This window comes from Oncorhynchus tshawytscha, linkage group LG10 (assembly GCF_018296145.1).
Source record: "Oncorhynchus tshawytscha isolate Ot180627B linkage group LG10, Otsh_v2.0, whole genome shotgun sequence".
Taxonomy (NCBI): Eukaryota; Metazoa; Chordata; class Actinopteri; order Salmoniformes; family Salmonidae; genus Oncorhynchus; species Oncorhynchus tshawytscha.
Window position 1 is genome coordinate 55,293,678 of NC_056438.1, and position 17,103 is coordinate 55,310,780.

At 40.8% G+C, this 17,103-nt stretch overlaps 1 protein-coding gene across 1 annotated transcript in view; it reads right to left on the reverse strand.

Annotated features, from left to right (window-relative positions):
* LOC112259607 (pappalysin-2) overlaps positions 1-17,103 on the reverse strand; it is an 89,851-nt gene that overhangs the window by 42,485 nt on the left and 30,263 nt on the right. The window contains exon 8 of the mRNA XM_042328773.1: positions 15,322-15,619. Within this exon, the coding sequence (XP_042184707.1) occupies positions 15,322-15,619 (298 nt within the window). The remainder of the gene's footprint in view (positions 1-15,321; positions 15,620-17,103) is intronic.

Genomic DNA, 17,103 nt, shown 5'->3' on the forward strand with positions numbered 1-17,103 from the left:
CAAAGTGAGGATCCCTCCATCCAACAAATCATTCACTTCATTGAAGGGAACTCAAAGCCCACCTTCAAGCAAACAACCTTAGAGTCACCAGAAGTCAAGTTGTTTCTTAGAGAGTGGAATAGGCTAGAGCTCAAAGATGGAATGCTATTCAGAAGGTGTCTGGATAGGATAAATGTGAAATATCAGTTATCTTACCTAAGAAGTACAGAGCCAGAGCTATAAAGGGAGTTCACAATGAGGTAGGCCGTCTTGGGTTTGATCGTGCTCTTAACTTTGTACGTGGCAGGTTCTATTGGCCGAGAATGGCCCAAGTGGTCAATGAGAAGTGTCACGTGAAAGATGCTTTAGAAGAAAAGCTAATCCTGAGAGAGCTGCCTCCATGATGAACATTCTGACAAACTATCCCCTCAAGTTAGTCTGTATGGATTACCTTTTTATTGAACCAGACAACAGAGACACAATAAATGTCTTAGTAATCACAGACCACTTTACAAAGTTTTCAGTTGCTGTTCTTGCTGGGAGAACATCATAGTCCGTTATGGTTTTCCTAGCTGCCTACATAGCGATCAAGGAAGCGATCAAAGAATTGTGTTCACTGGTTGGAGCAGAGACGATGAGAACCCCCCTTAAAATCCTTGTGGGAACCTTGTCGAAAGGTTCAATAGGACTCTGCTGACTATGCTTGGAACTTTGGAAGCCGCTTGTCCACCCATACAATTTTACGAGAAAAGACACTACCGGCTACTCACCTTACGAGTTGATGTTCGGCAGGCAGCCAACCCTTCCAATCAATCCTGTCCTTGGACTTCAGCCGCATGGAGATGGTGCCAGAACCCACTCTGAGTATGTCAAGAACCTCCGCCAGCGACTGAGAGTGAGCTATGCATTAGCCGCTGAGAGTGCTCAGAAGATGGGAGAAAAGAACAAGTCAAGGTTCAATGCTAAGGTCAGAGCAGCAGAACTTCTCCCCAGTGATCGAGTATTGCTGTGGAACTTTAACATCAGAGGAAAACACAAGATTGCAGATAGATCAGATTGTACCATTTGTGTGGTAGTGAAGAGGATTGCTGATGGTCCGGTTTATGTCATCACATAGAAGAAAGGCCAAGGGCCCTTGCACACTCTACACAGAGACCTCCTCCTCCCCAGTGAATTGTTACCAGTAGTAGAGATGGCCAAACCTGAAAGAGGCTTACCTGTGAAGAGAAAGTTGAGATCCAGAGAGAACTGGCAGGTACACAAGAGGAGTCATGTCCAGATCTGATGATGATGAGGAGTCCTTTGGTACCAGTGATTATGAAGAAATCATCTACACAGGACCTGACACAGAAGTAATCAGAAGAGGCCCCTTCTATGAAACCATAGTGAGGAAAAATAACAGAAGAGTCGAGAAGAGACCAGTACCTCAGCGCCCTGACACTATGGTAAGAAAATATAATGGAAGGCTTGAAGACAGAGCCCAAGCAGTGCAATACTATTCAAGAAGGGTCCTATGCACATCGGCTGCTGAATATTTGAATGTCCCAGGCCGTGTTCCTCAGCTGTTGGATCACCCATCTTACAGTCAGCAAGATGGAATTGCTGAGGACCACCTATGAATGAGCCCATCAGTACAGGAGATAACCATGCTAATGATGGTGAGTCTGAAGTACAGATGGAAGCTGAAGATATAGAATGTGGAATGACAGTCATCCTAGTGACTCTCAGCTGAAGTCAGAAGATCCCAAAATTGAAGTCAGAAGATCCCAAAGAGACAGGGTCACATGACTGTCAGGGTTTTCCCAATTTCATCATACTCCAATCGCTCAGGAAGTCTCCTGTCTCTTTGGGATCTTCTGACTTCAATTTTGGGATCTTCTGACTTCAGCTGAGAGTCAGGGTCTCATGACTGTCATTCCACATTCTATATCTTCAGCTTCCATCTGTACTTGCAATCCTCAGCAATTCCATCTTGCTGACTGTAGGATGGGTGATCCAACAGCTGAGGAACACGGCTTTCCGTCTTTATGACACGCTGTCAGGGTTCCCTTGGGCGTAGCTACTTACAAGGCAAGGTATTAAGATTTACTATGATCTCCTTTAGACAACTAACATCACAGTCTTATCATCACCAAAACATTCTCTTTCATATGGATACATCACATATACTGTACAGTTGAAGTCGAAGTTTAAATACACTTAGGTTGGAGTCATTAAAACTTGTTTTTCAACCACTCCACAAATGTCATGCTAACAAACTATAGGTTTGGCAAGTCAGTTAGGACATCTACTTTGTGCATGACAAGTCATTGTTCCAACAATTGTTTACAGACAGATTATTTCACTTATATTCACTCTATTACAATTCCAGTGGGACAGAAGTTTACATACAAGTTTACATACACTAGGATGACTGTGCCTTTAAACAGCTAGGAAAATTATGTCATGGCTTTAGAAGCTTCTGATATGCTAATTGACATAATTTGAGTCAATTGGAGGTGTACCTGTGGATGTATTTCAAGGCCTACCTTCAAACTCAGTGCCTCTTTGCTTGAAATCATGGGAAAATCAAAAGAAATCAGCCAAGACCTCCACAAGTCTGGTTCATCCTTGGGAGCAATTTCCAAATGCCTGAAGGTACCACGTTTATCTGTACAAACAATAGTACACAAGTATAAACACTATGGGACCACGCAGCTGTCATACCACCCAGGAAGGAGACGCGTTCTGTCTCCTAGAGATGAACGTACTTTGGTGCGAAAAGTGCATATCAATCTCAGAACAACAGCAAAGGACCTTGTGAAGATGCTGGAGGAAACAGGTACAAAATTATCTATATCCACAGTAAAAAGAGTCCTATATCGACATAACCTGAAAGGCCACTCAGCAAGGAAGAAGCCACTGCTCCAAAACTGCCATAAAAAAGACAGACTACGGTTTGCATCTGCACATGGGGACAAAGATCGTACTTTTTGGAGAAATGTCCTCTGGTCTGATGAAACAAAAATAGAACTGTTTGGCCATAATGACCATTGTTATGTTTGGAGGAAAAAGAGTGATGCTTGCAAGCCGAAGAACACCCTCCCAACCGTGAAGCACTGGGTTGGCAGCATCAAGTTGTGGGGGTGCCTTGCTGCAGGAGGGACTAGTGTGCTTCACAAAAGAGATGGCATCATGAGAGAGGAATGTACACAGGAAAATGATGTGGATATATTGAAGCGACATCTCAAGACATCAGTCAAATTAAAGCTTGGTCGCAAATGGGTCTTTCAAATGGACAATGACCCCAATAATACTTCCAAAGTTGTGGCAAAACGGGTTAAGGACAAAAAAGTCAAGGTATTGGAGTGGCCATCGCAAAGCCCTGACCTCAAACCTATAGAAAATTTGTGGGCAGAACTGAAAAAGTTCAACAATTTAAAGGCAATGCTACCAAATACTAATTGAGTGTATGTAAACTTCTGACCCACTGGGAATGTGATGAAAGATATAAAAGCTGAAATAAATCATTCTCTCTACTATTATTCTGACATTTCACATTCTTAAAATAAAGTGGTGATCCTAACTGACCTAAGACAGGGAATGTTTACTTGGATTAAATGTCAGGAATTGTGAAAAACTGAGTTTAAATGTATTTGACTAAGGTGTATGTAAACTTCCGACTTCAACTGAACATTATGGAAACTCTTCAAGATACAATGTTTTCAGACAACATCCTAATTTAACTTTTAATAATATCATAAAATATACTTTAATGTTCATATTATATACATCATTGTTACCACCACTTTGGCTGATGAAATATATTGTCCCAAAGTCCATTTATTTGATGTTCTGTAGTTTTTTCGGCTGTAAACTCTTCCTAAGACACACAGACATTCCAGACTCTCACATTAGAGAACAGAATGGATTTGGGCTGTTGCCCTATAATTTACAATGGGCGTGAGATCATTAAAATCCCCCGCCTCCATACCTCTCCCCCTCTGCGGGAGGGAGAGATATATCTGCAGAACTTTGATCCACTGTAACCTGATCCTCACAGGCCAGTCATGACACCTCCTTTGTTTCCCGCATAGCTTGCCTACCTGTTGCTTCTGGCCGAGATGACCTAAGAGAATGCCGGCGATGACAAAGAAGAGGAAGGAAAAGGGACTCCAAGCTAGGCTGAAAAGACAGGCTACGTGGCCTCGTCTTCCTAGTATCCTGATGGCTAATGTCAAATCACTGGAAAATAAACTTGGTGATCTCAGAGTAAGGCATCAATCGCAGAGGGACATCAGCCAACGCTGTGTCTTTGATTTTACTGAGACATGACTTAGGGACAATACACTCACATTTCTGATAAGAGTCGGGGGGGGGGGTGTATGTTTCCTCATAAACAATTCCTGGTGTACCGAAGTTGAAAACATTGCGAGCTCCTGTTGACCCGACCTGGAGTTTCTGATGCTAAAATGCTGAACCCACTATTTGCAGATGGAATTCATGTGTTTTTATCATGACTGTGTACTAGAGGTCGATCGATTTTGATTTTTCAACGCCGATACCGGTACCAATTGTTGTAGGACCAAAAAAGCAGATACCGATTAATCGGCCAATTATTTATTTATTTATTTATTTATTTGTAATAATGACAATTACAACAATACTGAATGAACACTTTTATTTTAACTTAATATAATACATCAATCAAATCAATTTAGCCTCAAATAAATAATGAAACATGTTAAATTTTGTTTAAATACTGCAAAAACAAAGAGTTGGAGAAGAAAGTAAAAGTGCAATATGTGCCATGTAAGAAAGCTAAGTTTAAGTTCCTTGCTCAGAACATGAGAACATATGAAAGCTGGTGGTTCCTTTTAACATGAGTCTTCAATATTCCGAGGTAAGACATTTTAGGTTGAGGTTATTATAGTATTTATAGGACTATTTCTCTCTATACCATTTGTATTTCATAGACCTTGGACTATTGGATGTTCTTAAAGGCACTTTAGTATTGCCAGTGTAACAGTATAGCTTCCGTCCCTCTCCTCGCCCCTACCTGGGCTCGAACCAGGAACACATCGACAGCAGCCACTCTCGAAGCATCGTTACCCATCGCTCCACAAAAGCCGCGGCCCTTGTAGAGCAAGGGGAACAACTACTCCAAGTCTCAGAACGAGTGACATTTGAAATGCTATTAGCGCGCATCCCGCTAACTAGCCCTTTCACATCGGTTACACCAGCTTAATCTCGGGAGTTGATAGGCTTGAAGTCATAAACAGCGCAATGCTTGAAGCATTGTGAAGAGCTGCTGGCAATCTCACGCACAAAAGTGCTGTTTGAATGAATGCTTATGAGCCTGCTGCTGCCTACCACTGCTCAGTCAGACTGCTCTATCAAATATTAAATTCATAGACTTAATTATAACATAATAACACACAGAAATACGAGCCTTAGGTCATTAATATGGTCAAATCCGGAAACTATCATTTAGAAAATAAAAGTTTATTCTTTCAGTGAAATATGGAACCATTCCATATTTTATCTAACGGGTGGCATCCATAAGTCTAAATATTCCTGTTACATTGCACAACCTTCAATGTTATGTCATAATTACGTAAAATTCTGGCAAATTAGTTTGCAACGAGCCAGGCGGCCCAAACTGCTGCATATACCCTGACTCTGTTGCATAGAATGCAAGAGAAGTGACACAATTTCCCTAGTTAAAAGAAATTCATGTTAGCAGGCAATATTAATTAAATATGCAGGTTTAAAAATATATACTTATGTATTGATTTCAGGAAAGGCATTGATGTTTATGGTTAGGTACACCTTGTTGCAACGACAGTGCTTTTTTCACGAATGCGCTTGTTAAATCACCCGTTTGGCGAAGTAGGCTATGATTCAATGATAAATTAACAGGCACCGCATCGATTATATGCAACGCAGGACAAGCTAGATAAACTAGTAATATCATCAACCATGTGTAGTTAACTAGTGATTATGTTAAGATTTATTGTTTTTTACAAGATACGTTTAATGCTAGCTAGCACCTTACCTTGGCTCCTTGCTGCACTCGCATAACAGGTAGTTAGCCTGCTACGCAGTCTCCTCGTGGAGTGCAATGTAATCGGCCATGATCGGTGCCCAAAAATGCCGATTACCGAGTGTTATGAAAACTTGAAATCGGCCCTAATTAATCGGCCATTCCGATGAATCGGTTGACCTCTACTGTGTACATACCACCACAAGCAAACACCAATGTAGCACTCAACGAACTGTACAAGATCATTAGCCAGCAATAATCCTCTCACCCAGAGGAAGTCTTTATTGTCGAGGGTGACTTTAACCAAGCCAAACATATTTCCCCAAAATATCACCAGCAGTGTATCCTTCCCCACAAGAAGATCCGCCGTGCTTAACCACGTATACACAAACATCGAAGATGAGTACAAAGACATCCCCGCCCCCACTTCGACCAATCAGATAGATTTTCTCTGTTCTCCCCACTTACAAGCAGCAACTCAAGAGGGAGCAACCAACAAAGAGAATAGTGTGGCGCTGGACAGAGGAGGCAGACTCAATGCTGCTGGATTGTTTTGAAAATACTGTTATGTCCAAAGATTCATCCACTCAGGACTCATCCATCAACATTCAGGAATGTATATCGTCAGTCACAGGCTTCATTAGGAAATGTGTTGATGAAGTTGCACCCACAATAACAATCCAGACATACCCCAACCAAAAACCCTGGATGAACAATACTGAGAGCCCATACTGCAGCATTCAATGTCAGCAGAACGTACCCCGATGACTCAGTGGCACACGATGTGTACAAGGCAAGCTAGTACAAGCTCCGCAAATCCATTAGGGACGCAATAAGACAATACAGACTTACAGTGCCTTGCGAAAGTATTCGGCCCCCTTGAACTTTGCGACCTTTTGCCACATTTCAGGCTTCAAACATAAAGATATAAAACTGTATTTTTTTGTGAAGAATCAACAACAAGTGGGACACAATCATGAAGTGGAACGACATTTATTGGATATTTCAAACTTTTTTAACAAATCAAAAACTGAAAAATTGGGCGTGCAAAATTATTCAGCCCCTTTACTTTCAGTGCAGCAAACTCTCTCCAGAAGTTCAGTGAGGATCTCTGAATGATCCAATGTTGACCTAAATGACTAATGATGATAAATACAATCCACCTGTGTGTAATCAAGTCTCCGTAGAAATGCACCTGCACTGTGATAGTCTCAGAGGTCCGTTAAAAGCGCAGAGAGCATCATGAAGAACAAGGAACACACAAGGCAGGTCCGAGATACTGTTGTGAAGAAGTTTAAAGCCGGATTTGGATACAAAAATATTTCCCAAGCTTTAAACATCCCAAGGAGCACTGTGCAAGTGATAATATTGAAATGGAAGGAGTATCAGACCACTGCAAATCTACCAAGACCTGGCCGTCCCTCTAAACTTTCAGCTCATACAAGGAGAAGACTGATCAGAGATGCAGCCAAGAGGCCCATGATCACTCTGGATGAACTGCAGAGATCTACAGCTGAGGTGGGAGACTCTGTCCTTAGGACAACAATCAGTCGTATATTGCACAAATCTGGCCTTTATGGAAGAGTGGCAAGAAGAAAGCCATTTCTTAAAGATATCCATAAAAAGTGTTGTTTAAAGTTTGCCACAAGCCACCTGGGAGACACACCAAACATGTGGAAAAAGGTGCTCTGGTCAGATGAAACCAAAATTGAACTTTTTGGCAACAATGCAAAACATTATGTTTTGCGTAAAAGCAACACAGCTCATCACCCTGAACACACTATCCCCACTGTCAAACATGGTGGTGGCAGCATCATGGTTTGGGCCTGCTTTTCTTCAGCAGGGACAGGGAAGATGGTTAAAATTGATGGGAAGATGGATGGAGCCAAATACAGGACCATTCTGGAAGAAAACCTGATGGAGTCTGCAAAAGACGTGAGACTGGGACGGAGATTTGTCTTCCAACAAGACAATGATCCAAAACATAAAGCAAAATCTACAATGGAATGGTTCAAAAATAAACATATCCAGGTGTTAGAATGGCCAAGTCAAAGTCCAGACCTGAATCCAATCGAGAATCTGTGGAAAGAACTGAAAACTGCTGTTCACAAATGCTCTCCATCCAACCTCACTGAGCTCGAGCTGTTTTGCAAGGAGGAATGGGAAAAAATTTCTGTCTCTCGATGTGCAAAACTGATAGAGACATACCCCAAGCGACTTACAGCTGTAATCGCAGCAAAAGGTGGCGCTACAAAGTATTAACTTAAGGGGGCTGGGAAAACGAGTGAAAATGAGTGAATACACACAAAGCCGCTGGCCCATATGGCATCCCTGCGACCTCACAGTGTGTGCTGACCATCTGGTGGGCGCTTTCTTGGACATTTTCAGGTAGTCCCCACTTGCTTGAAAGATACCACCATCGTCCCAGTGGCCAAGAAAAACAAGGTGTCATGGCTAAATGACTATCACCCCGTCGCGCTCACCTCGGTCATCATGAAGTGCTTCGAGTGGCTGGTCATGACCCACAGATCAAATCAAATCAAATCAGATCCACAGAAGCTTCCATTTTCATCGCTATTCACATGGCTGCAATACATCTGGACCTATGTGGGAATACTGTCCATTGACTACAGTTCAACACTATTGTTCCCTCCAACCTCAACACCAAGCTCAAAGCCCTGGGTCTGGACACCACCGTCTGCAACTGGATCCTGGACTTCCTGACAGGCAGAACACAGGCTGTGAGGATTGTCAACAACACCTCCTCCACACTGACTCTTAAAACCTATCTGGCGCAGGCGTTCTGCTAGCGACCCACCTCGACAACATCCAGTGAAATTACAGAGTGCAAAATTCAAATGACAGAAATAGTCATATTTGACATGAAAATACATCAGAAAAAGCTTAACTTTTTGTTAATCCAGCCGCCGTGTCAGATTTCTAAAAAAGGCTTTACGGCGAAAGCACACCATGTGATTATCTGAGGACAGTGCCCCGCACACAAAAGCATTAAAAAAAAATTTCAACCAGGCAGGTGCGCCACGAAAGTCAGAAAGACAGATAAAATAAATGTCATACCTTTGAAGATCTTCTTCTGTTGGCAGTCCAAAAGGTCCCAGCTACATCACAAATGGTCCCTTTGTTCGATAAAGTCCTTCTTTATATCCCCAAAAACTCAGTTTAGCTGGAGCGCTTCATTCAATAATCCACCGGTTTCCCTCTTTCAAAATGCATACAAATGAATCCCAAACGTTACCAATAAACTTCTCCAAACAAGTCTAACAACGTTTATAATCAAACCTCAGGTACCCTAATATGTAAATAAATGATAACATTTAAGACGGAGAATCATTATTGTCTTTACTGGAGATTAACAACAAAGAATGCGTATGAAAACACTAGAGCCAAAATGGGAGCCACTACAAACTGTGAGGTTTTCCCTTCATATTAAACATGACAGACATTGGAAACAGTAGTGGGCTGAAATTGTTGTTGTTTTCTGGATGGTTTGTCCTCTGGTTTTTGCCTGCCATATAAGTTCTGTTATACTCACAGACATAATTTTAGTTTCTAATAGTTTTAGAATCTTTAGAGTGTTTTCTATCCAAATCTACCATTATATGCATATCCTAGCATCTGGTCCTGAGTAACAGGCAGTTTAGTTTGGGCCGCTTTTCATCCAGACAGAAAAATACTGCCCCCTAGCCCAAAGAGGTTTTAACACAGGGCCCCCCCAGGGGTGTGTCCTCTGTACTCTATCGTACTCCCTGTTCACCCACGACTTCGTGGCTTTGCACAACACCAACTCCATTTTCAAGTTTGCTGAGGACACCATGGTTGTAGGCCTGATAACCAACAAAGACGAGTCAGGCTATAGGGAGGAGGTAAGTGAATTGGAATTGCGGTGTCATGAAAACAACCTCTCCCTCAAAGTCAGAAAAACAAAGGAGTTGATTGCTGACTTCAGGAAGTTCCTCAGCATCCACATCACCAAGGACTTGTCATGGACCAAAACCACCACCACTCTTGTCAAGAAAACGCAACCTCATCTCCACTTCCTAAGGCGGCTGAAGAAATTAGGCATGCTGCCCCGAGTCCTCTCCAAATACTACCACTGCACCACCGAGAGCGTCCTGACTGGTTTCATCTTAGCCTGGTATGGGAATATCTCCGTCCATGACCGCAAGGCCCTCCAGCGGGTGATAAAGATGGCCCAGTACATCACTGGGACCGTGTTCCCACCCATCCAGGACATCTACTCAAAATGGTGCCTGAGGAATGTACGCAGCATCATCATGGTCCCCACACACCCCAGCCACAAGCTGTTCTCTCCCTTACTGTCGGGCAGACGGTACTGGAGCATGAGGTCTGATACCAACAGGCTCAGAAACTGTTTTTGTCTACAAGCCATCAGACTACTGAACACTTGAATTGGACTGACCACCTGCTCTGATTCTCCACACAAGCATCCCCTCCTTCCCCAATACACGTGTAAATATTGTACTCTAAATTGTACCTTTCTGTATTATACCTATGCTCCAATGTTTAATCTATACTACTGCCATTTACTGCATGTTCGTCTTCTTTTTTTTTACTATTTAATTGTATATTTCGTTGGACGATGTTTTGCATGCGTATCCCATACGACTAATGAAACTTGAAACTACTTCACCACCTACAGAGGGTTATCATCTACAGCTTCTACAATCACTATCGTTACCTCATCTCTATAGAGGGACATTTGACTGGTGCATCGTCGTAGGAACTGAACTGAACTGAGATAATTTACTGCACTCACATTGGGTACACAGTTTATAATTATATTTGTATTACTCTATTGGACAAAACTGTATAATTGTGAATGAATGGTCATTACGGCTGTGATACTCTGTTGTTGTGCATTGCGCTTGGAACATACAATTGCAAGAAAAAGTATGTGAACCCTTTGGAATTACCTGTATTTCTAAATAAATTGGTCACAACAATAGACAAACACAGTGTGCTTAAACTAATAACACACAAATTATTGTATTTTTCTTGTCTATATTGAATACATAATTTAAACATTCACAGTGTAGGTTGGAAAAATATATGTGAACCCCTAGTCTAATGACTTCTCCAAAAGCTAATTGGAGTCAGGACTCAGCTAACCTGGAGTCCAATCAATGAGACGAGATTGGAGATGTTGGTTAGAGCTGCCCTGCAATATAAAAAAACACTCACAAAATTTGAGTTTGCTATTCACACAATTCCAATTCACTGTATGTGAACCATGCCTCGAACAAAAGAGATCTCAGAATAACTAAGATTAAGAATTGTTGACTTACATAAAGCTGGAAAGGGTTACAAAAGTATCTCTAAAAGCCTTGATGTTCATCAGTCCATGGTAAGACAAATTGTCTATAAATGGAGATAGTTCAGCACTGTTGCTACTCTCCCTAGGAGTGGCCGTCCTGCAAAGATCACTGCAAGAGCACAGCGCAGAATGCTGAATGAGGTTAAGAAGAATCTTAGTGTCAGCTAAAGACTTACAGAAATCTCTGGAACATGCTAACATCTCTGTTGACGAGTCTACGATAAGTAAAACACTAAACAAGAATGGTGTTCATGGGAGGACACCACGGAAGAAGCCACTGCTGTCCAAAAAAAAAACATTTCTGCAAGTCTGAAGTTTGCAAAAGAACACCTGGATGTTCCACAGCACTACTGGCAAAATATTCTGTGGACAAATTAAACTAAAGTTGAGTTTAACTATGTGTGGAGAAAAAAAGGCACAGCACACCAACATCAAAACCTCATCCCAACTGTAAAATATGGTGGAGGGAGCATCATGGTTTGGGGCTGCTTTGCTGCCTCAGGGCCTGGACAGCTTGCTCTCATCAACGGAAAAATGAATTCCCATGTTCATCAAAACATTTTGCAGGAGAATGTAAGGCTATCTGTCTGCCAATTGAAGAACAACAACACAAAACACAGAAGCAAATCAACAACAGAATGGCTTCAACAGAAGAAAATACGAAAATATGAGTTACAGACGGAATTCAAAATGGATAAAAAATAATAACAATCACAGCCATCTACAATCAATACCACATAATGACAAACAGTGCACATTTATTGAATTTGAAATACTTAAATATCTCATGTACATAATTATTTACACACCTGAGTCAGGACATGTTAGAATCACCTTTAGGAGCTTTGCACACCTTGATTGTACAATATGTGTATATTATTATTATTTTAATTCTTCAAGCTCTATCAAGTTGGTTGTTGATCATTGCTAGACACCATTTCAAGTCTTGCCATAGATTTTCAAGACAATTTAAGTCAAAACATAACTAGGCAACTCAGGAACATTCAATGTCGTCTTGGTAAGTAACTCCATTGTATATTTGGCCTTGTGTTTTAGGTTATTTTCCTGCTGAATGGTGCATTTGTCTCCCAGAGTCTGTTGGAAAGCAGACTCAACCAGGTTTTCCTCTAGGATTTTGCCTGCGTTTAACTCTATTCTGTTTATTTTTATCCTAAAAAACTCCCTAGTCCTTGCCAATGACAAGCATGCCCATAACATGATGCAGCCACCACCATGCTTGAAAATATGAAGAGTGGTACTCAGTGATGTGTTGTGTTGGATTTGCCCCAAACATAACACTTTGTATTAAGGACAAAAAGTTGTATTACTTTAGTGCCAAACAGGATGCATGTTTTGGAATATCTTTTATTCTGTACAGGCTTCCTTCTTTTCACTGTCATTTAGGTTAGTATGGTAGAGTAACTACAATGTTGTTGATCCATCCTCAGTTTTCTCCTATCACAGCCATTCAACTCTGTAACTGTTTTAAAGTCACCATTGGCCTCATGTTGAAATCCCGGAGCGGTTTTGTTCCTTTCTAGCCACTGAGTTAGTAAGGAGTTTGTAGCAACTGGATGTATTGATACACCATCCAAAGTGTAATTAATAACTTTAACATGCTTAAAGGGATATTCAATGAACACTTCTTTTTCCCATCTACCAATAAGTGATCTTCTTTGTGAGGCATTAGAAAACTTCCCTGGTCTTTGTGGTTGATTCTGTGTTTGAAATTCACTGCTCGACTGAGGGACCTTACAAAAAATTGTATGTGTGGGGTACTGAGATGAGGTAGTCATTTAAAAAATCGTGTTAAACACTATTCTTGCACACAGAGTGAGTCCATGCAACTTATGTGACTTGTTAAGCAATAGTTTAATTCTGAACGTATTTAGGCTTGCCAAAACAAAGACATGTCAGCCTTTCATTTTATATTAATTTATAAAAAATAAAATCAGCATAATTCCACTTTGACATTATGGGGTATGGTGTGTAGGCCAGTGACACAAAATCTCAATTTAATCCATATGTAATTCAGTCTGTACCACAACAAAATTTGGAAATGTGTGAATATTTTCTGAAGGCACCCTAACCTGTAACACTGGGGTAAAGTGATCTGTTCTTGCAATTTGTAGTCTATGACATTTCAGATTTACATATGATAATTTTTCACGAAGTGAAAAGTAACTTTAATTATGTAAAAAGAAAATACATATTTGTTTAGCTTAACATCTTCCAGTGTGAAATAGTTGCTAGCTTGGTAAACTTTATTTTCAGAGTAGCTTCCCCAACACTGTTTCTTGTCTTGTGTATTTGTGTCTAGTCACCTAATCGTCTAACCTTGCTGTAGGAAGCAGTGAACTTAAACCTAAACTGGATGTACAGTGGGCACGGTGATATCATACCTCCTGTCCCAGGGCTATTGAGCTGTTTTGGTCATCTCCAAACTATAAAAAGAGCCTACCCTTGATTTCCCGGCAGCACTGCTAGATTACCATTGTCTCCGGCCAGCTGTAAAGAATACCTACAAAAATGCACATTATCTACTCTCTCAGGCGTGTCGGATTTCCTCCCGCTACAAATTACCCTTATTAATTATGGATCAGCTCTAACAGCCCCCTCTCTCTAGCATTCCACCGGAGGACATTTTACAGGAGTGTTTTTTTGTCAGGACTTAGACTCTGTGTAGTTTTGTGCCTTAATGGACACTGGAATGATACAATCAGTTATTAATGTACGCAATCGTAGAAACCAAAAGATGAGGCTCAGGGCGAAATAATACATCCTTGACCATGGATTAACGACATCTACTCCTATTTCACATATGCCCCAAAAGTGATTTTTTTTCACTACTAATGGACCAAAAATGTGAGTCTATTTTTAAGGATTAGGATATCAAGTGCAAAACAAATCTTGCTTTGCCAGATATACCTCTTGGTGGCAGTGTAGACTCAGTCAGTCACAATGCTTAGCCTTCCTTTATTTTCTCTCCTGCAATACACTCCACTTCTCTCTCTTCACCCCCTCTTCCAAATGACAGGCCTCTCACTTATCATATACTAACCATGATGAGCATACAGTGAAGAGCCTTCAGCGAGAGGAAATAGCTGAGGAACAGGTCCAAACAGCCACTGGTGTTTACTGTTTCTGCTGGTCACATTTGGTTTATATTCCAGAGACTGCCTCTCTTCCCTCCACATAACTTAATTCCCCTTGGTTTTTACATCTTTTTGCACTTACAGCTGCTTGTGGAACTTTTAGAGACCAAACGTATTCTTCAACGTGACCTCTTCAGCATATCCACCTACTCCCGCAACTAAGTGCTTGAAAAGAAACATCCCAGAAAGTGTTTGTGAAAAATTACAAAATCATTCATAAAAAATAGTGGATGATGCTAATATAGAATCCAAGCAGACTGTTATGAATAAAAGTAAGATAGAACAGAATAAAAAACAAAGAACACTTAAGTTGTTAAGTTGATTCAGATAATCAACTTAACACCTTTTCTCAGTGTGGAATAAAAATGATTTGACGTACGCAGGAATCCACTGTAAACTTTTTTTTTAATAAGGCCCTTGATGTTGATTTGTATCAGTAGCTAGGGCTAAGAAGCATATTGAATGCATTTGGTTTTTGTGTTGCGAAAACAATACCAAACCAAAACACTAGAATTATGAATATCTCAGCTTTTGTGGCTATAGAAGATTGCATTGTTTGATCTTTGTAACTGACATACATTATGATCGTGATTTTTTTATTTCTTTGTATTTTTGGGCCCAGTTCTTGGAGCAGTGGTACATTACCTCCAAACAATAAATCTCCGCACAGGAGAACTTTCTGGACTAAGGGCATAGTATTTGCAGAATTCCAGAGTGTAAACAATACATCTGTGTCGGCACAGGAGAACTTTCCAGACTAAGGTCAAAGTATTTGTCAGTGTCAATCTTACTTGTGTCAATCTTACCTGTCTGTAAATGTAAGCAGAGTTTGCTGGACCAGATCGCCTGAAAACGCTGGTTGCCTGACAACTCGGTACATCAGAGGCTGGCAACTGGAGCAGAGAGGATTGTGGGGGCCAGAAGTGAACAGGATAGCATCAATCTCCATCTTCTCATCAAAGGTGCTCAGTTTGACAGCTACCACCCTTTTTCTGGTGTGCAGACGTAGAGTGAGGGGCACATCACAGAAGACGTGCTGTGGACCCATGTCAAGAGACTCGTCTGTGTCTGTTATTAGCTCGATGTTGGCGATTGCCTGGTTATCTGTAGAGACAACATGGTGGACAATCATCACCTGTATAATCAAGCAGTTCTAGAGAAAAATGCATATGCATATCCCTTTATTTATTCATAAACACCTAGAAAAAAAAATACTTGGTGTGACTTGACATTACCTGCTAAGATGAATAGCCAAAGAATTATGATTCAGGTAGACACAATGCGTGGCTTGTATTGTGGAGTTTCAATAATTGCTAAATGTACACTGTTGTCACGCCATGTTCAAGAATGGCCTTTTTCCCTTCATTCAGATTACAACCTCCCACTTTCGGTTATTTGAAAATGAAAACATCTCCAAAATATCGCTATTTTTAAACAAGCAATAGAAAGCTTGTTGCAATTTCAGTTTAATCCACCAGAAAATACAGAAGGAATATTATAATAAATATTATGGTTAAACGCAAATATATTAATTGATTAAAAAAAATAGGAATGCACGATATATCGGTGAATATATCGGAATCTGACAATATTTGCTAAAAATGCCAACATTGGTATCGGCCCAATGTCTAGTTTAATGCCGATGTGCAAAGACGATGTCAAAGCTGACGTGCATACCTATATAATGTAGGTACATGGTGTAACATTTGTGCTACATGTGCAACACAGCATTTCTAACCCAGTCCACAATGTCTGCTGTGTGGATCGAGCAATCAACAAGTCGAGCAGTTATTTGAAAGAGTAAGAACATTTCAGCGAGACAACTCAAAGGTGAAATCCATTAACGCCAAGATAATGGAATTCATTGCCCTTGACAATCAACCGTTCTCTGTAGTGGGTGATGTTGGCTTTCGCAACTGGTCGAGCACACTACCAAGTGCGCTATTTTTCAGATGTTGCCCTACCGGAGTTACACAGTAATAACGTCACTGCTATTAGCTTCACTACATACTATGGAACACTGTTTGGGTCTTTGCGTGTCAAAGAAGATACATGTCAAATAACACTATTTGACAATAACACTACTTGACGGGTTAAATAAGCTTTTAATTTGACACAACAAATAACACAGTTCTATTATAGAATGCTGTGTTTTCTGAATGTGCACATGAAAGCCAAGTGCCCCCACGACTATCAGTAGCACTGTCAAAGCTGTACAAAAAAGTCTGCAAACAAGTAAACACCGGACACGAACGATGTATTTACAATACCGCATTGGTAATAAAGCATTATTTGTTCGACCGCAACTTCTGGGGTAGCTAGCTAGCTTTAGCTTGGTACCTAGCTAGCACCAATACAACCAGCCTGAAAACAATGACCAATAGAAACTGCAGTCATTTTCATTATTCTTAGCAATGATTTAGGAATCCTTGTAAATAAGTATTAGCTAGCTAGCCACTTGTTGTTCGCCTATTGAAATTGAACTTCAGTTTGTGAAAATAAATAGCTAGCCAGCTACTTAACCCTGTTGCCCAAAGCTAACATTATAAGCAGCCAGCTTGCTTCATCTGGCTAGTGAGGCTTGACCG